General features: G+C 49.2%; 1 protein-coding gene across 5 annotated transcripts in view; it reads left to right on the plus strand.

Moving 5' to 3' along the window:
- Positions 1-25,392, plus strand: part of PRDM11 (PR/SET domain 11) — a 51,385-nt gene extending 25,993 nt beyond the window's left edge. For 2 of the 5 annotated variants that reach the window (XM_074584333.1, XM_074584332.1), the window contains exons 6-8: positions 11,103-11,290; positions 14,391-15,041; positions 15,877-25,392. In XM_074584333.1, the coding sequence (XP_074440434.1) occupies positions 11,103-11,290; positions 14,391-15,041; positions 15,877-18,041 (3,004 nt within the window). In that variant the 3' untranslated portion in view covers positions 18,042-25,392. Of the gene's footprint in view, positions 1-1,757; positions 2,171-3,906; positions 7,180-11,102; positions 11,291-12,194; positions 13,639-14,390; positions 15,042-15,876 lie in introns of those variants that run through there. The other 3 variants (XM_074584335.1, XM_074584334.1, XM_074584336.1) reach the window with 3 other exon arrangements.
- Positions 25,393-26,772: the final 1,380 nt, after the last annotated feature.

The following is a 26,772-nucleotide window of genomic DNA, read 5'->3' on the forward strand; positions in this document are numbered from 1 at the left end:
TGTAGTTTTTTGAAAGAGAAGGGTCTGAGCTATCCCAGGCAGAGTTTGTTCCCCTAACATTGCAAAGATGCTAACAACAGGTCCCAAATTAAATGAAACCAAAGATGCTATTGCTAGTAGGTAATACCTACTAGTAGATACCTAGATAAGCAGATAGAAAACTAACACATGGGGAAGCCCTCCCATGGTGTCACCTTAGAGTTACAGTTGTTAGGTGTCCTAACCATTAAGATGTCTTATCTCTTGTAGGTTACATCTTAATATCCTTTTTGAACATTAATTTTCTAGGTTTATAGTGACAGCTTTTTGGAGTGATTTATGTTAACGTTGAAGTCTTCTACCTCAGATGAGCGTTGCGTTCTCCGCCGTAACTCCATACCGATGTGGACTTCTATCTGAGAACTTCCTTTTAAAGTATTAAGAACTGTATGACATGAATATCGAAAAGGTTGACCTCTGTCAAAAAAGTGCCCAACATCCCTGCTTTTACTTGTATGAAGACATGTAAAAGATGTCTTTTCTAACATGTAGCACTAGAATAACCATTTTGGCATTTTACTTCGCCCTGCTATAATTCAAATCAAGGTGTACACTGAGTTTTCACAACAGTTTGCTCCTCCGTGGCCTTCTGATCTCTTCAGTGCTGTTCTGCATGCTTGTACACAGGTGTCCACTGCCCAGGCTGTGGATTTTTCCTGTCCGCAATCCCACCTCATTTATGTGCAGAACTGCATGTTCACGCAGTCTGTTTTCTCCTTCCCTATCGAAGAGACGAGACTCCTTTTCCTCCCACCCCCCAGTAAAAACCCATATTTAGGACTAATGTTTTGTTTATTTTTAAAGTTTCCTTCGACTGTGGCTGGAAAAATTAACCCCCCACCCCCTTTGGACAAAACTACTTGTTGTCAGGATGGCTGCCGCCTCTTCTCAGTGGGCTGAGGCTACGAGATGTTCGTTTGAAGCACCAGAAACTGGGTGCAGGCTCCTGTCAGCAGCAGTGACAGCACAGCCCAGCCAGGAAAAGCAAGTGGGTGGCCTCATTCCTTTTGAGAACAATAGGAAACGGCAACCATTTCTGGGTAAAACAAGAGCTTGTTGTGAAGCAAACGCTGGATGTGCAGTACCCCTGCTGCTGAAGAAAAGGCTTTTCCTTAGGAAGAGCAAGTTGCAGAAATTGCCTGTGAGTCTACTTGAAATTTCCCTTCCCTGAAAACAAATCCAGTTTGGTGTAGCCGCTGCATGGCATCCTGCAAGTTTTAACAGAAAGGGTGGTGTAAAAGTTTCCGTTGCATGTTGTGCCAGGCAGGTTTCAGGCCTCTAAATTTCCTCAAGAACCCATTTTTGAGCAGTGTCATTTTAGAAGTTAATTCGTCAGTTTGATTGTGAGTTCTCACACTTTTTTCTGTGCACAAACTGCGGCAAGTGATGTGAGGCTGTACTGAAATTCGCATGTGTAAGTCAGGGCATCAGACGAAGTGTAAATTTTAATTTTTTTCATTTTAACTGTAAAGCTGAGAAGGCTCCTTCACACTAGTGTCGCTTGGTGTTTTCTTTCTTAAGCTTGAAAATTGCCTCTTAAAAACAAAACGGCTGCCTTTTCCTGGTGCGATTGAGAAAAACCGAGAGGTTGTTGCGGGTGGGGGGAGCTGGATCCCACCGAACTCCTCTGCCACACTGGCCAAATGGTTGGATGCAGGGGGATGCTTTGCGCTGATTTCCTTTTACCCAATTGTGCTTTGTGGGATGTTCAACCCAAGGAACATGGCTGAACGAAAGAGGAAGCCCAAGTTTTCCAAGGAAGAACTGGACATTCTGGTCACTGAGGTGACCCGAAATGAAGCCATGCTGTTTGGGAGGGAGACAATGCGTCTATCCCATGCTGACAGGGACAAGATCTGGGAAGGCATAGCCAGGCAGATCACATCAGTCAGCCAGGTCCCCCGGTCTGTAAAAGACATTAAACACAGATGGGACGACATGAAGAGAAGGACCAAGGACAAACTGGCATTCATGCAGAGGTCCCTCTCCAGCCCCGGCAGCACGGGGCGGCCCTCGGCCATCGTCCTGACCGCCCACGAGAGAGCCATCGAGTCGACGCTGCATTCGTCACGCCAGATGCACGGCTTCCGGAGAGCGGATCTGGACGTGGTTGACAGCCCGTCAACAAGCTGTAAGTATCATTGCCTTAAAACCTCTTTGTCTTATGCTTGCATAAATCAGTTTGACACCAGAAGAGCGTTGTGTATTTTGTAAGATGCTGGGTTGCCCGTCAAACCAAATCCTACTGCCCTGTTCGGCTTCAAGACAGCCTGCTCTGGTGATCATGGGGTATTGAGCTGGATTGAGGGAAAACTGTTTGCAAGTTAAGATCATCTTCTTTATCTGTTTATCTAGGCCTTTTCCATACTGTCTTCTAAGGGCAGACATTGTTCAGATTCCACTTTCTTAATGGGTCATAAGTCTGAACTAATCGTACAAGCAAGGGAACATCTGTAGTTGAAGTACAACTACCTCCAGTCTGTGAAAAAGTGTTTGTAAAGGATTAGGAGTTCTTCATCTTACGTGCACCCCAATAAAACAGCAATGCTGTCAAGCTGAGAATCATGTGCCAGTCACTAATGGATCACTGCGTGGTAACCATCTTCCAAGATGGACTACTGGGAGGGCTCAGTGATCACTGGTGTTTATGCTCTGAGGCTAGGCCACTAATGATTTCTAACTAGTGGTCTGAAGGCCCAGCACAAGTGCTGTGAAAAGGTAGATGATAATGACTCCCTTCATTGTTTTTTAAGAAACTACTGGCCCTGCTTTCTAGGTTGATCTTCTTACACCGCAACTCTCAAACACCTTCCAGTGCTGAACCACAAGCCGCTTTTTGCAGTTTCTTTCCCCAGTTGTGTACATACGGTTTTCTTGTCTTGGTCTGTGAGTTTTTAGGGATAAAAAGGAGAGGAAAAGGGGATAACTTCTTGGAAAGTGAGCCAACTAACACTTCATGGGTGGCGTTGTCCTACTGCATTAGCTCTTACATCTGAAGTAATGTTAGTGGGAAAGCAAGGACAAAGATCTTCAAGAACTGACAAAGTGGGACTTGGTCATTCTTTGCATCTATCTTGGAAGCCAGTTGCACTGTTTCAGAGGTAAAATGAATACAGCTTCTGCAAGGACATAGTGGGCAGTTGCAACGAGTGAAGTATCGTCTTCTCTTACTCTTGATGTGCCATGAACTGGCACATCACTAGATATTTATCAGACTAATGAGAACTTTCCCATGGTGTTTTGCTTTGATTTTGGTTTTGCATCAAGTATACTTCCCGATTAATATAGGGTCCTGTTGCTGCTATGCCTAACTACCTGGTTATCTTAGTGACGCCAAGCCACATAGTGGCCTTGCAGTACAGACTTCGTGAGCAGCAAATACTCGACTATGCTTTTTCTCAGTGCAGAGTATGTAAGAAATTACATGGAAGCAGGGTTTTGGCATGAGGAACTGAATGTGCCAGGGTGTTCTGAGACTGGACCAAAGGCCAGGAGCCTTTGTCCCTCCAAAACGTTGGAGTATTCTAGCTACTTGTGGTTTTGGGGAAGGGGAGTCATTGCTACTGTCTGAAATGGATTTATATTCTACTAATGAACAATGCTGTGTACAGGATACCATGGCAGCTTGGATTCCTCCTCAGTTGACTGGGTTTGCCTGCTCTGCAGGCCTCTTATGACTAAGCTTCTCACCCAGATGCTAACGTTGCAGCACGTGCATGTTGAGTTAAGCATCAGGAGCATCAGGCTTGTCTCAACTGGCAGACTTGGGGGGAGGGGAAAACCCTTTTTCCATGTGATACCATGAAACAGAAGTCAGAGTTGTGAGAGATTTCACATTAATAATTCATGCTCCCTCTTCTGTTTAAGCTGACGAAGACGAAGAGATGCCAGGCACTTCTCGGGAACACCGTTTCTCATCGCTACAGAGGGCCAGTGCAGGAGTCAACCAGCTTTCTGGGCCCTCCTTCCTCCGCACTTCTTCCTCATCAGAGCACTCAGAAGCTACCCGCCAAAGGCAGGAACTGCACTGTCCATCCCCGCGCACCACCTCGTCCTGCAGACCCCCACACCCCCGCACAAGGAGCCCGCCCCTCTCCAGCTTTGATCGCCAGCTTCTCCATTCCCACACGCAGCAAACAGACCTGTTCAGGCAGTTCTGCCAGGAGCTGGTGGCTATTCACAGAGACATGGCAGACAGCATGCATGTCATCGGTCAGAGGATGGCTGACCTCACCAGCCAGCTTGGCCAGATGTGCCAGACCCTGTCGGAAATCCGTGATGGGGTCCAGGCTTTCCATAGGATACAGGATCCTAGTGTCATGCAGGGGTCTCTTCTGCAAGCAGCTTGCTCAAAACAGCCCCCTGAGCCCAGTGCAGAGTCTAACCAAAACCCCCCGAAACAGACTCCTCCTGCACGGACTACCAGGTCACGAAAGAGAAAACATCATTTTTAGTCTACTTTATGTAAAATAAAGAAGGGTGCCCCTTCCTGAGCTGACTCATGCTCACGTGGCCTCTCCATGTGTATCAATACTCCATGGGGAAGGTTAACAGCTGCCCCAACCCGTCCATCCCCCTGCTAGCTAACAGAGCAGTATGAATTATGGCAGCTGAATAGTAGGGCTGGCCCTCTGCAACGGCAAAGAAGAATCTCAAATCTTACAGAGCTTGGAGTGCAGGATATCTTTCTGTTGATAGAGATTAGGAGTTTTCACCGGCATCCCCATGCTTTGAATGCTCTATAAGCTAAGAGATGCAATAGGAATCATTATCTTGATCTCTTCTCGTGCCTGTGAAATGTTAATTACTGGGATAGTGTACTACAGAGCTCCCTTTGCAATCAACCCAGAAATTTACCCTACCTATTGCCTTCCCATCATCTTCCTGCAAATGAGTATATGCACTGTGCAGAGATACATCCTTACAGCTCTAAAGACTCTTATTGCTCATTATTTTTATATTGCATTCAGCAATAATGGGCAATCCAGGGCTTACTGTGACTTACGCGCAGGGTTTGGGAAGAGGGGTGTAAAAGCAGAGCTTGTGCAAGGAAGGGCAGAAGACACGATATTGGGGACAGGAGGACAGGTCTGAGCACTGTGCGGTTTTGGACTGCTGAGAAGGGCTGCTATGGCACGTGCCTGGATCCTGCAGTACCGTATGCACTTAGATCAGAGAGTTTAATCTTTGTCTGCTCCAGTCTGAAAACCCTACCTACCCTTCGCAATTGCAGTTAAAATACAATTATTTCATAATATGACAACGTTTAAACAGAATTGTATGGTATTATTTTCTTGCATGCTATAACCATTAGATTTGAACCACCTCACCCTCTTCAAAATGTGAGAGACTGCACAGAAACAAGGGAAGGTGTAGGGCCTGCTTCTGACCTCATGAACAGTTTGGTTTTGTATCACTGTAATTCTGTCAACTCCAGTACAGTTACTTTGCACGTACTCAGTGTTATTTAGGGTGGGATCTGTACTGTATTCTCCTATCATGAAGAGTTTACAATCTAAATTCATGGCTATATAGGTTAAAATTTTAGACATGCTGGTTTTGTACTGCTTTCTTTCCCCATACAGATGCAAGAAAGAACTGTGCTACAACATTTAAATTGCTTTAGTGCTGCATGACGTTCCCATGTACCATCCTGATTCTGAAACTAGGCTTTAATAATGTCACCTCAGGTGGTGAGAAGATAATGTGGCAGCTTTTTTACAATGTGTCTTGTCTTCTCCTTTATTTGTACATCCACACTTACCATCCTGCTCCCATCTCTGGAAAAATCGGGACCATTATCATGTTACGCTCCGGGAGGGAAAAGGGCCAAGGTGCTACCCGCGCACAGTTAGCCCGCTGCTGCTCCCTGGGCTGTCCTATTATATCTGGAGGTGGGTTGCAGGAAACTATTCAAGTTAATATGAATGCACATCGTAATGCAATGTCTGGACTAAAGACTTGTCCAAAAAGTTGTATAAAGTTCAGTGGAAATTGAACATAGGCAGCTCAGTATAGCAGAAGGATTGCTCATTTTACGTGATCTTGAGGGATCTTCTTTAATTGTCTGGCCTGTCCTTTGAAAGTATAGTGCACTAGCTTCTCTTCTGGAAAGCTCACTGTAAGTCTGCTGTGTCAGGCATTCCTGACGTGCTTTTCCTTTCTTCTTTTAAATTGTTCTGTAATTCCAATTCAAGTAATTTATTTTTAGTGGTGCGGTAAAAGGCCCTTGCTCAAGGAAGTAGAGGTCTGGCAAGGAGAAAAACCTCCTTTCTTCTGAGGAATGACCCACGCTGGTTTCATGCAGAGGACGTTCCTTGTAGTGCTGTTGTCAGACCAGGGCAGTACTCGCTCACCTGCCTCTGAGGATGTCATTTTACTTCTGTTGTAACATTTGTATTCTGCAAAAGTCATAGTCTCTCTTCAGTTGAAGGGAAGATTGGGAAATCTGGTAGAAGTGGATCTAATTTATGAATCACAGAGAACTGAAAAAATGGTGATATGTCTTAAAAGGCTTTCTGAGTCAATACAGTGCTGCTGCTATATATTAGAAGTGGTATTTTATATTTTTATAATATTTGGTCCCTGCTGATATTCTCCCATGGATATACTGATAGGATTAACTCCTCTGATGTTGTCGGGGGGGGATCCCTTCCAGGAACCCTCAGGTCTGCAGAGGAGGAGACTCCCGCAGGTGCTGGGCACTGGAGGGAGTTGGCACTGTCGCTGCCATCAGTTTGCCCACGCGGACGCGTTAACGAGAGAGTACCCCATTGTCCTGGTGCAGGATGCACAGCCTTCAATGCAAAGCCTGGCCTCTGGTCAGGAGGAAGGACTTTGTACCATAAACTGCCTGATGTCTCCCCCAGTTTCCTCTGTGGACTATTACAGATTGGCCCAGATCTGGGGACATATCTCCTGCCCTGTGTGGACCCCTTGATGGAGTGGCTTTTCTGTACTGGCTCGCAAAGGATACTTCCTCCTGCACCCAACATGTTAACTGGCTGTTGAAGTAAGTGCCCGTGTCAAAGCAAACTGCTATGCTCTACCCCAATATCTCCATGTCTTGTACATGCTGAAAAAATTCTCTCTTTAAAAGTATTTTTGTTAAGAATGCAATAAATATATAACACTTTTAACACCGCTGCTGTTGAGTCATTTGTTTCTCTCGTGCAATTTTTGCCTGAACTGGTTACAAGCCTCTCACAGATGCTGGGTCTCCTGGAGGGCACTCGGCATTAGAGAGCTGGCTGGGTATGGCACCCTGTAGCATCTCCCTGGGCTGGTGGCAGCTCTCATGCGTGGGACCTCCTGCCCTCGCTTTGCGCCTGACGTTGATTTGGGTAAGGCCGGTGGCCTTTTCCCTGCAGTGCTCTGCCCTGGCAGGGCGTCAGCAGAGCACCCCTGGGACCAGACAGAGGGTGAGCAGCAAAGGGGCCAGCGGGCAGGGGAGGCACGGGGCAAATTCTGGGGAAGGGCGGCGGAAGCCTGAGCCTTCCTCCAGCTGCAGGGCTCTCCTTCCTCCTCGCTGTCTCTCCCGGCTGCTCCATTCCCTTCCTGGGAAGGAATGGTTCCAGCTGCCAAAAACTACCTTGATGTTTTTCCGGGCATGCTCACTGGGCCATCCCAAAACTTGGCAATTTGGTGTCCTGAGTGGGCTGTGGCTTAGAAAAAAGGGAGGTAAGGATGATTTTTGGGAAAGGTGCCCCTGGGGAGCAAGGAGCTGTGCCTCCCGCACCCCTGGGGTTGATCCAAGCCCCAGTAGCTGCAAATGGGTCATGAATGGTCTCCATTGGTGCAATGGCTGGTCCTGAGTAGCCTGGGCAGAGTCTGTGGTGTTCTTGAGCCTGGCTCATCCCAGGAACTAAGCAGGACGTGAAATGACCTATTTGCAGCTGGTGGCAATGCCTGTCTGCAGGACCGAGAGCAGCTCTGGGTGACCAGTTCTGCCCCAGCGGTGGTCCCAACCCTGCTCTTCCTCTGGGGATCGTGGTCCCTCGGGGAAACCTGCTGTTCAAGCAGGGCCATGCCCATCTGTGCGCAGTACTTGTGTCAGCCTAGCTGTGCCTGTCCTGGGCATCTGCACCGAGGTAGCCGCCTTGCCTCCATTCAGCTTGAGCGTTTGGCATCAGGAGGGGGACTGGCTGCGTTCCAGCCTTCACAGGAAGGGTTGCTCAGGACAAGAGTGCTTCATCCTTGGGAAGATATGTCAGTAAAGGCGGACTGGTACAGTCTGTCTTCTCCTCAGCAGGCAGTTTGTGCCCCTGCCTGCCATTGTGTGGAGGGACTTCCTCTGTCCTCGGGAAAGCGCCTGGTTCTAACCTGTGGTGTGCAGGGGCACGAGGTGTCTCAGACCGACGGCTGGAATTTGGGTTGTACGCAATCCTTCATAACCTGTGTCATTTGTGCCCCCGGGGTTGCTGGAGCCAGGGCTGGGCAGCACTAGTTCGAAAGCGGTTCATGTATGTGGATGATCTCATCCTCATTTACGTTACCTCAGGGAAGTATCCCAGATGTAAAGCTTCCTCTCTGGGAGCGTAAACCAGTTACTAGCTGCCAGCAGCTGTGAAGAAACACGTTTGCGACTGGCTTATTCCACAACTCTCTGCTAAGGGCTTTCTTCATACCTCTGGGTGGAATGGGCAGCGCCGGTGGCTGCAGGAGGCTGGGCAGGAGCGGGCGCTGGGTGCCGGGCTGCAGGGTTGCGGCAGTCGCAGCTCACGCCATCCAGCCCACGCCATCCATCCTGCGCTCGCCTCCCAGCTCCCCACCGCCCCAGGAGCAGCTGGAGCCGCAGAGCTGAAGGACGCTCTCAGGCAGGCACTCGGAGGGCTTTAGAGGCAGGAGGCGAGCAGCAAACAGGAGAAGCGTGCTCATGTTTGATACAATCCTTCATACTAAAAGTGGGCCCTGTTAGGAACACTTAACCAGGCTCTCCCCTTCCCACGCAAAATTGTGTTTTAGAGAATTTTCTAAATCTCACTGTCAAATGCAGTTTGCTGGGAACACAACAGACCGTCTTGCTGCTGCCCCGTGAATTCCTCAGTGTCTCTGGCTGCGGGGATGTGGGTCCTCTATGTTGTACTAAGGAGCTGTGAGCGACTTCAGGGTCATAAATCTTTGCAGGTAACAAGCCTCCTTTGCAGGGGCAGCCTGATCTTGCCATTGCTCCTGCTCATGTTTGGGCAGCGGGATGCAGAGCTGCCGCAGGGCCTTTCCTTAACTGGTTCTAGGAAGCATCCTGGCATTTTGCTTGGCCTGGGGAGAGCATCTTCTAGCGTCTCCTGTGCTTCAGGGTATCAGACTGACCACAGCACATTGCTGTATCTCAAGGATTGTGTCTCTCATGACTGTCTGAATACCTGATACGCCTTTTGTGGCGTGATCCAGTAACACCCAGAAGTGACAGCCTGGCAGGGCTATCCGTGTGCTGTTGCAGGACCTCCTTCCCACCACCCTGGTCCAGGCCTCTGTTCCTTCTCAAATACAAAAACTGGTGGTTTAAAAGTTTCTTTGTTTTGTGATCAACAGTAAAATAAGGGTTAATAAAAGGCAATGTTCAGCTAATTTTGGCAGTGCCAGAGCCTGCTGTTTAAATAATTACTGAAGATTGCGGAGAATCCTGGGTGGCACACATTAGGAAAAATACAGCTGATTGCAGGCACATGCACGGTTGCTTAACATTAAAACCAGAATTGCTGGAGCCTCAGTCTGAGGCACTCTGAGACACTGCAGACTCGTTTTCTGTGTTTTGCGGGAATTTTCACCAAGTTTGTGACCTTATGTGTGGGGGTTGGTGTGATTACACACAGGTGGGCTTGTATCTTTATCTGTGCGTGCACGTGGCTGGAGAAGGGGTGAGCATTCAAGGAAAAACTGACTGATTTCTTAAGCCAAAGAATTACCTGTGAGATATAAGGGAGCATTTGGACAAGGACTAGTAGCAGGAGATGTCAGAGAAGCCATGTGCCGCTCACCTTCATTGATGTTACTATGGCGGGGAGTGCTGAATAATGGCAAATGGCATAAGAGAAGAAAAAGCTTTTAGCTCCGAACTGTTCAGGTCTGCTCTTGCGTCTGGGTGCACCATGACAGGGCCTCCTCCTGGTAATGGGTGGGCGTTATGAGCTCGTGTTGGTGGCAGCTGGAACCAGTATTACCAAGCCTTTTCCATCTCCTCTAGCAAGAGCATGGGGAGCGTGAGAGCGAATACTATGATCCTAGCTATAGCTCTGTCTTACCAAGTTGCACAGAGGGCCACTTGTTTGGAGTGTGAAATAATACATTTCTGTTGAAGTGAAATTTAGCTGTTTTAAATCAGGAAAACAAACCCCGTGCCCAGGAAGTGGTCTTTCTGTCAGCACTGCCAGGAGATCCCCAAAATGTGGTGCTGGGCTTTCCTGAGGCTTGTAGGGCTGTTAGTATTTTTATGTCACACCCTGCTGAACGCTCAAGTGCAAAACCTTCCAGTACTGGCATGTCCTTGGTTTTCTTTTGGACAACCAGCAAATACTCCCATGTACATTAGGTGTCCCTGTTTCTGCCCTGAGTATCTCAATTCTGCTTGTCTAAGAGGAGAGAAGCAAGGAAATCTGTTTTCTGCTAAAAAGGAAGATGGTGGTTTTGGGAAAGAGACAGGCAGAGGTACCCTGCCATATTCTGGATGCTCCTGAGAACAAAGGAGAAAGCCCTGGGATGTGAAGTGATGGGGGGGAATCCAGAAGTCCTTGTTTCCATCACTAGGCAAAGATATTTCTGCCCATGAGAGTCTGTGTCACCATTACCGGCAGAGATATTCCTTCATACTGGATGTACATTGCCGTCATCCCTGCCACAGCAGAAATGGACCCACTGGCTTAGTGTTCCCTGGGTGTCTGTGCTCGTTGTCCTGCATCTCTGGCAATTTGCACACCATTACTTATAACTCCATGCTTTCCAGTCTGGCAGTGTTTATGGCTCTCTCTGAAGGTCATTCTGGCTTCATCGTGGTTGTCATTCTGGTGCAAAGGGGGACACAGGAGAAAAGTTTGTGCTTCACGCCTGCCTTGTCACCTCACCCTCAGGTACGTGATCATCTCCCGGGAGGAGAGGGAGCAGAACCTGATGGCCTTCCAGCACAGCGAGAGGATTTACTTTCGTGCCTGCCGTGACATCCTCCCTGGGGAGAAGCTGCGGGTCTGGTACAGTGAGGATTACATGAAGCGGTTGCACAGTATGTCCCAGGAGACCATCAACAGAAATCTCACAAGCGGTGAGTCCCCTCCGTTTCCAGCCTCCCCCCTGATCCCCTTGGGCTGCCACACTTGTTGGACCGAGTGCGGTGGGTGAAGTAGGTGATGCACAGGGTGTACCAAGACAGCTGCATTTCTAGAAGCAGAGCACCTCTGGGTGAGAGCTCTGCACGGCATGGATGGATGGGTGTACAAGAAGAATAATATAACCACTGTCATGGAGATCATGCAAGATAGATTTGTGCTGTGTCCTGTCGTGTCATGTGCCGTGTTGTATCATGTGGTGTGTGTGCTGCAAGGGCCTGATGCAAAGCCCGGGGATCACAGAGCTCCTCTGTCCACAAGACTTTCTGGCCTGAAGGTTGCCAAGCTGGTGGTCCCACAGACAGGCATTAGGTTTTTCTTCTGAACAAGCTGCTTTCTCTGGCTCCTGTGAGCAGCTTGTTTGAGGGAGCTCCAGCTGGTTTGGTATACATATGAAAGAGAGATTTCTTTGGTGTGTTTGTATGTCCATTTTCCTCGCTTAATTTATCTCCTCTTTCTTCAGAAAGATAATTTGGGACCAGCGCGACATCAGCTAGAGACTCCTTAGTCTCACAACCTTAGAGTGCGCGTACAACGTACAGGAGGCTTTGTACTTTTCAGATTGACTCGTCCCTGGATAAAAATTGTTATCTTATCTTGAGAGTAGCCATGCTGGAACAAACCCAGCGGTCCTTTAGGTCAGTGTACTGTCAGCAATATGGGAAGCTTTAGAGGAAGGCAAAAATTCTTAATGCATCTGTTCGTCTATACAATGCCGAGACCTGAAGTTAATTAAGGGCGTTTCTTCCCAGGCCTAGCCACAGAATGACAGGGCCTCATAGGGGCAGCCACACTAAGTACAACTTTCTAATTAAGGTTCCCATGTATATTATTACACAGCTGCTGTTGCTGCCTTGACTTGGTAAAAGGTGTCTCCTCTTTAATCATGGGGTGGATCAGATGTCCTGAAAAAGCTGGTTATCCTCCATCACCTTGGAGTTATTATGCACTTGCAGTGTTACGTCTTGATGGCTGTACTTGGGCAATTCCCACTTCTGAATTAACATCGGTGTGAATGTGCTTTTTTATGTTAATAAACATCACTGAGTGATTAGGTACAGGCTGCAGTGATTTTGCCGCATCGCATGCACATGTTAGTTGTCCAGATGGCGTAGTACTTTCTGAAAGCACAGCAAGAGAAAGACTGTGCCCTTGGAGAAGCTGCTCTGGAGGGCCACCAAGGCTACAAATGATTGCCCTGCCATACAGATATGCCTTTAGTCATGGTATGTCATGGTGTCATGGTTTATGTGAGCTGAAATGGTTACTCACAGCCTGCTCTGTGTTACGAGCGTGGTGAAGATCTGCCTCTGGGCTCCTCAGGACCTGCCATAGGCTACCACATGCTCAGGTAGAAACCCATGTGGCTGCAGAGACCATCATAGAAACCCCCTGACATCTCGGTGAGCTCATCCTGCAGCAAGCTGGGCTCAGCACAAAACTCTGGGCTCCTTCACAAAAGGAGCGCAGAGACATTGCTAAAATGGAGCATCATGGGCCATTGCTAGACTTGTGAGGCATCCAGCCTCAGCTGGGAGGGGACTGGGAGGTGGTCAGGGAGCAGCACCAAAATCTGTTGAGTCACTTTCTATTTAAAAAGTTTCAAATCCCCTGCAGATGAGCCTGCCGAGTGAAGTGGCATGCTTTATTAACTGACAGAAAAATGTCACAGCTCCTGGGTTTTGTTTCCATTGGTAATTTCTGACCCGCCTCATCAATAGAGTTGAGACCAATAATATGAGGGATCGTCTTGTGATTTCTAGCTTTTCCATAGGGCTGAACCACTCAGTTGGTTGGGGGAAAAAATCACTGAAAAAGAAGAATCCGTTCTCTAAATCCCTACCTCTGCCAGTAGTCATTATAGTTGGTAACGGGAAATACTAAGACAGAGACTCAGAGCTTTGCCCATAGAAACTCTCATCACTGTGCTGAAAATGAGATCTGTTGTTATGGATTCACTCAAGAAGTGGCTGGGTTTGCCAACCAGCATCAAAACCCAGTGCAAAATCCCTGCCATTCGGGCCAGCCCTTTTTACGGTGCCTTACTCTAACTGTTTCGAGTCTTGCATCTTTTCTGCATTCTTAGCATTGCTCTCCTTAGAGAGGGAATGGTAGCTTTTGCTCCGTAACTCTTATGAAAGCATGAATACACTTTAAAAGCAAACAAAACCAAAAATCAGCATAACGCAGCGTCTTGTTTGGGAAGCCATCAATGCTTGAAGTTATTTACAAGATAGAAGAATGATGGAAATTGAGCCAAACCTATCGTCTTTTGAATTTCCAGGTAAGGAAATCTGGCTATTCCCTTTATTTTAAACAATTAATAATTTGTATGAGGTTGCTTTTATTATTTCTTTTTTTTTAATCACTGAATGGCCACACTGTTAGAATCCACCGGGACAAGCTAGATGTCCCATCCTTGGAGGGCATTCACTGCTGTAGCTCAGTTGACAATGAGTACCTTGGGGTTTAAGAGTGCAAGTTATTTTTACTTGGAGCAGCCTCCAAACTGAACGAGAGTAACGGGGCTTGCAAACTTTGTGCCGTGTTGTGCGCAGATGCTGGGGTTGTCATGAAATGGTCCAAATCTCTCGCTGCACTGCTGTACGCTTGATACCTTTTACCAAGTCAAAATAGGCACAGGTCTTCCAGCCAGCCGAAATGGCTCTTGGGCTCTAGGTGTTAGATTCCACCGCGATCAGTCATTCACCTTGTAGTCCTCTTCCAGCGCGGGTTGGTTATACCTTCAGGTTAAACAAGCTGCCTGTAGTTTCTCTTCTCTTTAAAGTGTGTGGGTCCTACTCTGCTGGGGCTACCCAGGACTGTCTCTGTTTTTGCAGACGTGCCCATTAGCAGGGCTCCTCCTCTCACGAGCCTTGGTTTCCACTGAGTTGTGTCAGTTCCCTGGTTTGTAATACAACATGCAGACCTGCAGGGATTCCGCCTGCCTTTTTGCTCTTTTTTCATTTGATTTTTAGATTGAGGGATGTTGCTCGGTTCCTGGTGATAATCCCCACCCCTCATTTTTCTTTCCAGGAGACAAAAAGTTGCAGAGGGAAAAGTCGGAAAAGAATGTGGAAACTCAAGAGGACTTGAGAGGGCCTCTCCAACTCGCCACCTTTAAGCAAGGAAAGAGCCCCTACAAGCGCAGCTGTGACGAGGGGGAATCCCACCCCCAAACAAAGAAAAAAAAGATTGACCTCATCTTCAAAGATGTCCTGGAGGCTTCCTTGGAGTCTGCCAAATTTGAAGAGAACCAGTTAGCAACAAGTACGCCGCTTTCCATCAGAAAAGCATCTAAATACCAGGCTGAAGACATATTTGAGAGGTGTGGCAGTGCCATGCAGCACAGCTCCCTGAACCTCAGCAGAAACCGGAGTGAGGGGGAGTGGAAGGTCCCCCACGGTTCCTCTTTCAGCTCAGCCAAAGAGGTGGGCATCCTTGAAGACGAGGAAGAAGAGCCTCTGTCACTCAAAGCGGACAGCCCAACTGAGCTGTCACTGGCCTCCGCACAAGGCAATTCCCATGAAATCCCCACCACCTCCTTTTGCCCCAACTGCATCCGTCTGAAGAAGAAGATCCGGGAGCTGCAGGCCGAGTTAGACATGCTGAGATCTGGGAAGTTACCTGAGCCACCCGTGCTACAGCCCCAGGTACCCGAGCTCCAAGAGTTCTCAGACCCCACAGGTAAGGCTTGCCGAGTAACAGCATTCTCCAAACCCTGCCTAAGGAGAGTAGTGAGATGCCTGTGTGCTGTGTACCCATCTAAAGCATTTTGCTCTGAGTATTCAGGTGAACACGTGGTTCCATGGAAGATTCGTTGTCAGGTTTTGTGACTGGGTGGGCCAGGAGCTGACACAGCTCTGTGCACAGTGGAAAACACTGGCTGGGAAAGACTCTGTATGACAACTTGCTCTATTTGTTGCCGTTGTAATCGATAATGCATTGCCAATAAAAAAGACATTCCATTGCAGACAGTTTGTTTGCTGTATTTTTGATGCATTCTCTTACAGCGGAATTCCCTCCGCAGTGCCTCACATGCTACCAAGAAAGTCTGATTGACTCCGTGGTAACACTGGAATGTGCGCTCTTTGTGTATGAAATGATGTCCAACCGTGTCCCTTTTTGGAAAACTCTCTCTGTTTCCTCCACTGCCTTACCACAAACATGTGTCCCTTTCTGAAGATACATTCCATTTCCTCCAGGAACATGCTGTCAAGCAGCCAGGAGCCTTCACTAAAGGGAATATTTGGGTCACACCATGTATTGTGCAAGTGGCCAGGATGTAGTGTCATTTCTTGCTATTCATTGTGGCACGTTGGAGACAAAGTTCACATGCAGAAACATTGATTTATTTTCCCTTCAAAGCCATGATTCTAATTCTACCTGTAGTGCATTGTAGGCAGGAGACGGCAGGTTGTGGCCAGCTCATCAGGCAGTGCTCTGCTGTCACCAGTAGGATGTTTCTCTAGCTCAGCAACTTTGTAAATGCCATATTTTTTTCCTTTTTTTTTTCTTACAGCTTCAGAAAGCATCATCTCTGTTCCCACCATCATGGAGGACGACGACCAAGAGGTGGATTCTGCTGATGAGTCAGTTTCCAATGACATGATTGCTGCTACAGACGAGCCTTCCAAAATGTCTTCTGCGACGGGCCGGAGGATACGACGGTTCAAGCAAGAGTGGCTTAAAAAGTTTTGGTTTCTGCGGTACTCCCCGACATTGAATGAAATGTGGTGCCATGTCTGTAGGCAGTACACAGTGCAATCCTCGCGGACTTCAGCCTTCATCATTGGCTCAAAGCAGTTCAAGATACACACGATAAAGCTTCACAGCCAGAGCAACCTCCACAAGAAGTGCCTGCAGCTTTACAAGCTCAGGATGCACCCAGAGAAGACAGAAGAGATGTGCCGAAATATGACCCTGCTCTTCAACACAGCCTACCACTTGGCCCTGGAGGGCAGGCCCTACTACGACTTTCGGCCTCTGGCAGAACTACTGAGAAAATGCGAACTCAAGGTGGTGGATCAATACATGAATGAGGGAGACTGCCAAATCTTAATCCACCATATCGCCCGGGCTCTTCGAGAGGACCTGGTTGAACGCATCCGACAGTCTCCCTTCCTCAGCATCATTCTGGACGGGCAGAGCGATGACTTACTTGCAGACACGGTTGCAGTTTATGTACAGTACACAAGCAGTGATGGGCCTCCAGCAACTGAATTCCTGTCTCTTCAGGAACTGGGCTTTTCTACAACAGACAGTTACCTCCAAGCGTTAGACAGGGCTTTTTCCAGCCTGGGAATACGACTGCAGGACGAGAAGCCGACTATTGGCTTGGGAGTTGATGGTGCTAACATTACAGCCAGCCTGAGAGCCAACTTGTACATGACAATCAGAAAGACCTTGCCTTGGCTTCTCTGCCTGCCCTTTATGGTACACAGGCCCCACTTGGAAATCTTGGATGCAATCAGCGGGAAGGAACTGCCATGCCTGGAGGAGCTAGAAAACAATTTGAAGCAACTGCTCAGTTTCTATCGTTACTCTCCCCGACTCATGTGCGAGTTGAGGGTTACTGCTGCCACTCTGTGCGAGGAGACCGAGTTCTTGGGGGACATTCGAGCAGTGAAGTGGATCATTGGGGAGCAGAATGTGCTCAATGCTCTAATCAAGGACTACCTTGAGGTTGTGGCCCATCTCAAAGATGTCAGTGGCCAGACCCAAAGGGCAGACGCTTCTGCCATTGCATTGGCCCTCCTGCAGTTCCTGATGGACTACCAGTCGATTAAACTCATCTACTTCCTCCTGGATGTGATTGCTGTGCTTTCACGCCTTGCCTATGTCTTCCAAGGGGAGTACCTTCTTGTGTCACAGGTGGACGATAAAATAGAGGAAGCCATCCAGGAGATCAGCCGGTTAGCAGACTCGCCTGGGGAGTACTTGCAGGAATTTGAGGAAAACTTCCGTGAAAGCTTTAATGGCATTGCTGTGAAAAACCTACGGGTGGCTGAAGCCAAATTCCAGTCAATCAGAGAAAAGATCTGCCAGAAGACCCAGGTGATCCTAGCCCAAAGGTTTGATTCCCGTAGCCGGACATTTGTGAAGGCCTGTCAGGTATTTGACCTTGCAGCTTGGCCCAGAAGCACTGATGAGCTCATGAGCTATGGGAAGGAGGATATGGTACAAATATTTGAACACCTGGAGATGGTCCCATCATTTTCCAGAGAGGTTTGCAGAGAGGGGATGGACACCCGAGGGAGTCTGCTGATGGAGTGGCGAGAACTCAAGGTGGATTATTATACCAAAAATGGTTTTAAAGACTTGCTCAGTCACATTTGTAAATACAAACAGAGATTCCCCCTCCTAAATAAAATAGTTCAGATCCTCAAAGTCCTTCCCACCTCATCGGCCTGCTGTGAGAAGGGGCGCACGGCCCTGCAGAGAGTGCGCAAAAACAACCGCTCTCGGCTCACGCTGGAGCAGCTCAGTGATCTGTTGACGATTGCTGTTAACGGGCCGCCCATTGCCAACTTCGATTGCAAAAGGGCGCTAGATAGTTGGTTCGAGGAGAAGTCGGGCAATAGTTACGCGCTGTCAGCCGAAATGCTGAGCAGGATGTCGTCTCTTGATCAGAAGCCGATGTTGCAGAGCATGGACCATGGCTCTGAGTTTTACCCTGATATTTAGGAAGGAATGCCTCAGATCAGAAAGCTGTTGAATAATTTTTTTAATCTATACTCTAAACTTTGATATATTATATAAAATATATATATATATTATATATATTAAGGAAAAACCCACACTGAAAATTTAAAAGTTAAGACGATGTGCGTCTGATAGAAGCTAAGCAGAATTTTAAAGATTGAGACAATGTTTAGACATTTACTGGTGTCTCCAACCATGGCAGCTGCAGTGTAGGTGGCAACATTTCATTCTTCAGAAGCATGTGCTGGGGCCATACTCTACATGTTCAAACCTAATGATCTATAAGCTAGACGACGGGTCTTTGTCAGCCTCATCCTCCCGGCGGTTTCCTTTGTATGTGTGTTGTCGGTTTGTTGGCTTGTTTTTTGTGTTGTTTTGTTTCGGGGTTGGTTGGTTGGTTCTTTTCCCCTCAGTTTTAATCTCTGCCTCTCTTTCCGTTGTTCAGTCCAGTTATTGAGCCATTTGAGCCTTTTGTTGACGACCGTCAGATTTCTGATTTCCGACAGAGCATCCCGTGCGTTTATGTTGCCCCCGTCTCTCCATCTCCACCCAGTTCTCTTCGCTCGAGTGGGAGCTTTCTTCACTCAGCGATTGCTGGCAGGAGAGCAAGGCTGGGGGCCTGATTTGGGGTTTTTCTTCCGATTGAGAAACAAATGCCTCCACTAAACTGTGATGCCCCTTTCTCAGTTCTCCCTACTTTTGGGCTGTAGAGTAATACTTGGCTTTCAGCTCCTTTTATGATAACCGTAGTACCAGTCTATCATACATATATTATAACATGATGTCATGTGCAGACTATAAAATAGCAAAATAGAGAAGGCAGGGGGAAATTTTTGCATTTATATTTTTATATTGTAGGAGATAAAAATATATATATATACAACTATTCATTCAAAACCAGGGCTGCTGTGGAAGCTAGACAGCCAATGAGTCAAGAGCCATCTCTGGGCGGAGATTCAAAGGCTTAAAAAATTATATTCTAATTTACATTATTTATACTATGTCTTTATAATCCTAGATTGTTGTGGGTTTTTTGTTTTGTTGTGTTTTGTTTTGTTTGGAATGACTGAAAGAAAAACCTGCTGCGGTTTGGTGGCAGGAGCTATCAATGCAAGTTTATCTTGGATTATATTCATGTGATGATGTCCTACAAAGGTTCACGTATTCTCTTGTGACCAAGGTAACATGTTCCACAGCACAGCAGACTGATGACAGCAGGAAGAAGGGATGTTCTGCTTCTTTCTGCGAAATATTTCTTCCTTTCTTGAAGGGATGCGGAGTCCAGCTGAAATGTGAATGGGGGACTTGCACCTTCCATCACAAAGAGATTGTTCTGTGGGCTTGGGGTTCTTTGTTTTATTCTTAAATGAGCTCCAAGCGTTCACACAATATCACTTCAGGTTAGAAAAGCAAAAAAAAAAAAAAAAAGAAAAAAAAAAAGAAAAAAAACCAAACAAAAAAAACCCACAAAGGTGCAAAAACTCCACAGATGCTAGTGCCTTGCCCCGCTGATGCGGCATGGACAGCACCAACCTGACCAGACCATCGTGGGAGTGAGAACCTGTTGTCCAGAAAGTGTCCGAGCCGACATGTTCTCACTTCCCAGAGGGACGAGCTTTGTGCCAAGCTGTGTTGTTTGGAAACATGATGGTGGTATCAGCAACACTGAACCTTTCCTTTCTCCTGTTACACCCCTGCCCTTGGTCTTGGTGCTAAGATATCTCTAGAACCATTGCTGCTAGTTGATAGCTTTTCATTTATATAAATATATATAATTATATAATATTATTTTATTTTTTAAACTTTTTTGTTTGTTTTCAATGGAGATGTAGCATGTTTGGAACCGATCTCTCTCGGAGTCACTTTCACTGCCAGGGTTCACGCACTGTCTTCCCCTGGAAAACACGCACTTCTACCTAGGTCTCGCTCACCTCCCGCGAGCTGACCCCTTTGCCCTCAGCAGAACTACGCGGCCGGCACCGGGCAGAGGCCTGCAGCCAAGCCTCTACGTACTGGCTCAGCTTTCAGACCCCACAGGAACAGCTAGACTGGTGCTGGGCAGGGTTTTGGCAGTGCTTCCCCTCTGTCCCTATGGGACTGAGGAGGGACTGAGCCCGCCTGAAGCACTAGCGGTGGCCAGTCCTTGCCTCCTGACTCTTCCCCCTTTGCTGTAAAATGGGGCTCAAGGGTCCGAGGGGAGCAGAGCGGACCCCGCAAATGTAGCGGCGAGGGCTGGGCAGGCGGCATACCCTCCATAGCACTTACTCCCTGACCCCTCTGCCTTACCTCAGATGGCGTGTGCAGCCCGTGGGCTGGCTTGGGCAGGATGGGGCCACCTGCGCCAGGGCCACCCATCAAACCGCCGGTGGGGCCGCAGGTGCCAGGCGCTTCTCCCTGCCGTCCTCTCCCTGCCGTCCTCGTGGAAACGTCGCGAGCAGGTCAGGGCATCACGCCATCGCAGTGCAGGGGCATTGATGTGCAACACCTAGCAAGCAAAAAAAAAAATGGCTTTGCTTGCTTTTTTTCCTGTCTTTCCCACAATAAGTGATGTGATCGAATGGACCCATTCATCTAGAGGAGTAAAGATTAAACTGGAAACCCTCTGCCAGCTGTGCAGGCTTGGGCGGTTGTTTGCCTGACGGTAAAATAGGGATCTCTCCATGTGAGGTGCGTGTAGCCCCGCAGGCCTGGCGAGTCAGCTCTGCTCGGGGTGCTGCCACAAAGCTGACGGAGCTGCTCCCTGCCGGGGACATGGCAGCCTCCCTCCGCAGTTCAAATTTGAGGAGACGTGAAAAGAAAAAAAAGAGAAGAGAAAAAAAAGATAGGAGAATTGCTGTTCCGTTAGTCTCTGGCCTGGAGATGGGCAAGGTGAACGTAGGTGTTGGAGACAAGAAGTGAACTGGCGCACAGAGGGGAATGGGCCCGGGGGGGAGAGTCTTCCTTGTCGAGCATTCACGCAGCACCAGAAGCAAAAGTAACAAAGATATTTGATGCTGTGGCTGTCGAAGAGGCTGTAAAGAGAGTTTCCCTCCTCCCCTTTTTTCCCCCATTTTCTCTTTCCTTTGCTTAACTCCATAGCTCTTTGTCTGGGGGGAAAAAAGCACCTGCCTTTCTGTTTGGAGCAGTGAAAGCTCCTCGGCACGTGGCTCTGTCGCAGAGGCCTGTCAAAGTGCCTGGTCTGCGTGGAGGGAAGGGACACTTGGGGACAGTCTCTAGACACCTTTGCAGACAAGAGCGATCCCCCAGGGCCTGTGCTGAGCCGCCTGAGAGGCCCGTTTACAACTCCTGCTCTGAGCCTCTTTACTTTTGCCACTGGGGAGAAAACGGTGCCTTGCCCTGTCGGCAAAGTAGGAGCTGCCAGAGGCTTGTTCAGAAATAATTTGTCACTCCTTTCCGTTGGTTTGTTTGCAAATCCCGCTCTCGTCAGTGACATCTTTCACCGGCTGCTCTTATTCCTGATTGGCAGAGCGAAACGTGCGGGCAAGTGGTGTTTTTTTCTCCAGGCAGTCAGTTGGCAAAGGCAAAGCGCCTGTTTCTTTCGCAAATGACTTTGCGTGCACCTGTGAGCAGCGTGGGTAGGAAGCATGATTCCCTGCCATGGGACGTGGCAGGTACCCGCGATGGGAAAGGTCAGAGACCCCCTGCATTGGTGATGGGGGCTTGGCGGAACAGCCAGCCCGGCCTGGCTTCCCCAGCACAAACAATACCCTGTGTCCCTCACGTCAGAAAATAAAGCCGGCCTTTGTCCTAGACAAAAATGTGGGTGCTTTGCAGGCTTTCCCTCTAGGTTTACCCGCCTATCTCAGATCTGTAGCGGTTACTCCCATGGATATTCTGTGGATGGAAACGTGACTGCCGGCATGAGCAAGATAGGGAGGAGGGAGGAGTACCAATGCAAAGTGCCCCTGGCTTCCCAGTGCCCCACCTGCCCAGCCTTTCCTGGGAGCCACCGCCTTTCCGTGCCCGGTTTGCAAACCCCCGGGCAGCGAGGCCGGGAGGCGGGGGGGTGGCAACAGGCATGGGGAGGGCCCGGCGGGGCACAGAGGGAGGCTCGGAGATGGCCATGCGTTGGGTTTAATCAATGCCTTTCCTGCTGTGCTGAGCAAACGAGAGGAGGTTGTTTTCAACGTGTTGCTCACAGCATCTTGAACTGCGTCGGCCGCAAGGGTTTAGCTTTTTCTCAAATGAGCTCTTTATTCTCTCCTTCCCCCCGCCTCTTAGCTATGGCATCTGACTGTGAATAATGCACACTTCTCCAGATCCTCGGGTTTGTATTTCTAGCCCGTGGGTTTTTTTGTTGCCAATTTCCCCTCCCCGCTTTTTGCTCAGGCTCCTTGCCTCCTTTACCCTGCTGTGAAGCAGAAATCCGTGAAGCACATGCAGACATGTCCTTCTGCAGGGCTCGCCAGTGGCCGCAGGGGTCCGGGCCCTCCGGCCGCGAGACCGAACTCAACAGGGATAATCCTCACAAGAGACCAAAGCTCTTCCCATACCAGCAAAAGCAGGCAGGAGTCACGGGGTTTGCGAGGGGACACAGTGGGCAGGGTCCCGGTGTGTCGTCTGCCCTGGGTCTCGAGCTGACCGTGGCAGTGTCCCCTGTGCTGGTCGCGCTTTTGCTGATATGACTCCTCAGACGTGATTCAGGCTCGGTCCATCTCTTTCTCACAGCACAAACTCAAGCAGGTGGCCCACGGGGTCTTCGAGCTCTCTTTTCTTTCTTATCTCATGAGGATTGCTGTTTGTTTGGCCAGTGGGTAAGACAGCCTAGACAGCCGGCTTGCAAATAAGCAGCAACAGCCTCTGCTTTTGCAGATTCCCCTCTCAGCCCTGTCGAAAGAGGTCTTAAAAGCAGAGAAAAGGTACGTCGGTCCCCCAGCCATTGTATTCAATGCAGTAATGCCTATGCAATTCCTGTCTCCCTTGGAGACACGTATGATGTGTGTGCATGTAAGCTAGTGTATGTATACAGTACATATGCATATGGTCTATATATTGTATATACGCACATCCCAGTACATATACACACAGTACAAAAGATTAAAATCACATGCTTATATATCTATAAATAAAATCCTATATATTTATATATTTCTATGTTTTCGATAGATATAAAGATATAATATAGAGATAGATTCAACCACCCTTGTGTAAGGCTGGCCCTGTGTTCTGGCACAAGGCACGTAACACTGAAGACTCTGGACTTTGGGATAGTTTTAGCCATACACTGAGGCCTACATTTATGTGTATAGCACTCTATGGAGAGGGACTTTGCTGTGGTTAGGGCAAGGGGTTTCCTTGCAGGCATGTTAACCAAGTGCTAAATAAGGTTTTATGTAATAGGGGAATGTCTTGGTGGGGGAAAATGCTCGAGTGTCCTTGTCTTCTCCCAAGTAAGCCTCTGGCTGAGGTCCTGTGTGTTCACGCATGGACAGATACATATCCCACCCTCATATGCACTTTTCTCTCTCTGCACGGATGCGGTTGGCAACTGCGGGCACTGGTGCCATGAGAACGTGGCTTTCTGCTGTTCCACCTGGCGTTCCTTGGCCATCACCGGCATGCTGCCGGGGAGACCCCGTGCAGCAGCTGGTGAGAGCATGGGTTTGCTCGCAGGCATCAGCCAGCGAGGCAGCCATGGTGCTGGGGTAAAGGTAGCAGGAGAGCAAAGGCCTTACTGAGTGGAGGGAGGGTCGCTGCCAGGCGGTCGGAGGTGGCAGGGATGGCGTACGGAGCTGGAGCAGCACGAATGAGAAGGGACTGCGAATTCGGTGTGATAGGGATGGGAGCATGCCAGCCCCATTGGGGAGGCACGTGCGGCTCTGTCGGGTCAGGCCGGCCACTGCTCCGCTGCAGGAGCCGCTCCGCTCCCTTGGGTCTTGCAGCCGCTCCTCGGCCGGTGAGCAGCCTGCCTGGCCAGGGGCCCAGGTGGTTTTCTGCAGGAAAGGGAATGATGTGATTGTGTGGAAGATGTGGTCGGTGGCACACGTGTGCCTTTGGGCCCCAACACGCGGCGTGCTGACCTTGCCGGACTGAAGCGCCGAAGGGTGCAGCCCTCTTGCCCTGGCCGTGCAAAGAGACACCTATTTTCACATGACAGGCATTTCCGTGCTGGGACAGGGGGTGGATCCGGGCAATGGATCAGCCTTCCCCGAGAGTCTGCCGATGCCTGCGGGACGGACAGCCGCCTCATCCCTCCATTCCTCCCTTCACACAGCCGCTCGTAGGACACTGACCCCGCTGCAGGGTGAAGGCCTTGGCTGGTACCCGGGGGACCCAAGAGGCACCTCTGGCCGGGCTGGCAGCGGGTGGTGGGTCACCGTGCTGCTTCCCCACAAGGGTCGACGGGGAGGCACGGAGGTTTGGCTTTGCAGCTCCCACGCTGGGCCTGGCAACCACTGCACTCATCGCCGTTTGTTTTAATGGTTGGCTTCGGTGGGGAGGGGGGTGGGTTATGATTCCCGACGGCCGAATGACTCGTTACACTGGTATTGCACGAGCAGACGCTGTGCAAGCTCCCCCCAAGCCCTGTCACACACCTCAGCACCCTCTCCCAGGCCTCTCTCCTCCACACAACTGGTAATCCACCTCAGCCGCAACCCGCCTGCCGGCGGCTCCCTGCTCCGCCGCAGCCCCTCGGCCGCCCAGCGCTGGCGGGGAGCTCCCCGGCACGTGTTCCTCACAAACCTCAAGAGACGGTTTCCTCGCCCCCAGCCTCCTCCTTCAGATGCCACTGACACTCACCTAGGCTCAGCCCGCGGCCTCGCCGCCCGCCCGCCCGCCCGTGCCGGCGGTGCTGCCGCCCGGCACGGGGCTCCCATGCACTGCACCTCATGTCGAATAAGCTCGCTGGGCTACGTGGGGGAACCATGTCTCATTTGCTGTAATGTCCCGAATGCTATAGGAGGGCTACGGAGTTTTCTGCCAGTTTTGGCATCCTCATAGACTCACTCACCCGACTGTTGGCAAAAATGCATTTCTACTTCCAGAAAACAAGGAGGTTTTGCCTCAAACCTCTCCATATCCACGTCCAAGCACAGCCCTGCTGAACTGTTTCAAGCAATCTCTCACCCACCCACCCACCCACCCCACACACACACACACACACACACACAAAATGAGAGAAAAATATCTAGACGTCTATTACTACATATGTATTAATATGTTAATATCACTCTTTTGGAGAACATTAAAAAGTTATTACTTTACAGACTATGCTTTATAGTACCTGTGTGAAAGGACCTAGGACACTGGATACGAATAGAGCTATGTTGATATATCATAGTATGTACACGAGAATCTTCCTTTTGTCATATTATCCTTGTAATGTAAAATGATTGTTAATAAAAAAACATTTAAATTTACCAAGTTGGGTTGCTAATTCTTTACGTTGTTCTTAAAGGTTAATGTAAAAATTTTACCAGAGCAAGGGCATCTAAGGGGGATGCACTCCCTTTTCCCCAGCCCACAACTGTAAGGAGTAGGTCCAGAGGTAATTTATCCAGAAGGGTCAGTTGCACCCCTCTGAGGTGCTGGTAGCTCTCCTTCCTGCTGGGTGTAACTGCAGCCCCTTGGTGAGCAGGTCCTGCGTGTCCTGTGATCACAGAATCACAGAATGGCAGGGGTTGGAAGGGACTTTCGGAGACGATTTAGGCCAACCCCCCTGCCAGAGCAGGTTCCCCTGCAGCAGGCTGGGCAGGAACACATCCAGGCGGGTTTTGAGTATCTCCAGAGGAGACTCCACAGCCCCTCTGGGCAGCCTGGTCCAGTGCTCTGCCACCCTCAGAGTAAAGAAGTTTTTCTTCGTGTTGAGACAGAATTTCCTGTGTTCTAGTTTGTGCCCGTTGCCCCTTGTCCTGTTGCCAAACACCACTGAGGAGTCTGGCCCCATCCTCTTGACACCTGCCCTTTAGATACTTATAAGCATTGATGAGGTCCCCTCTCAGCCTTCTCTTCTCCAGGCTGAACAGACCCAGGTCTCTCAGCCTTTCCTCATAAGAGAGGTGCTCCAGACCCCTGATAATCTTCGTAGCCCTCTGCTGGACTCTCCCCAATAGTTCACTGTCTTGAACTGGGGAGCTGCACCGTCTTACCACAGGTAAGCCTGTGGCTGCCCTGTGTCACCACATGCCATGGTCGGGCAGGGCTGCGGAGTGGGTGCCCTTGCAATCTCTGCACTCCCTTTCTAGTGGGGTACAGCAGTGGTATCTTTGGCTTGCCTGTGTACCTGGTTTGGTTTGAAGGATGGAGAGTCTTTTCCTGAGCTCTACGTGTTCCAAAGCCAGGGGAAGCTGGGCTTTTTCTGCAAAGGGCTGGTTTAACTTTGGATTCTTCTTCTTTGACATGAAAGTTTTGGTTGAGGCTGCATCCATGATGGATTAACTAAAGGTGCAACTTTTAAAATAGTTCAATGAAATAATAGTAATTCTGCACGTGGAGGTTCTTATATCCGCTAAATTAGTGTGGGCAAGAGAGCCAACCTTTGAAACAAGTACGAGTGTCCGTGGTTTAGCACTGGACTGTGAGTGTGTTTTCTCACCAAACAGCTGCCAGAGCTGAAAACAGGCTTCTTGGGCTCATCCTGGCTGCTGCTGGAGATACACCCCAACAGGAAGGCACAGCAGGGATCATGGGCCATCCTTCTGTCGCTGCAGTTCAGGTTTGCTCGGCAGTGCAAAGAGGGAGGACGTTGCAAAGGTCTGGGCCATCCCGGCTA

Source organism: Larus michahellis, chromosome 4, assembly GCF_964199755.1.
Source record: "Larus michahellis chromosome 4, bLarMic1.1, whole genome shotgun sequence".
Taxonomy (NCBI): domain Eukaryota; kingdom Metazoa; phylum Chordata; class Aves; order Charadriiformes; family Laridae; genus Larus; species Larus michahellis.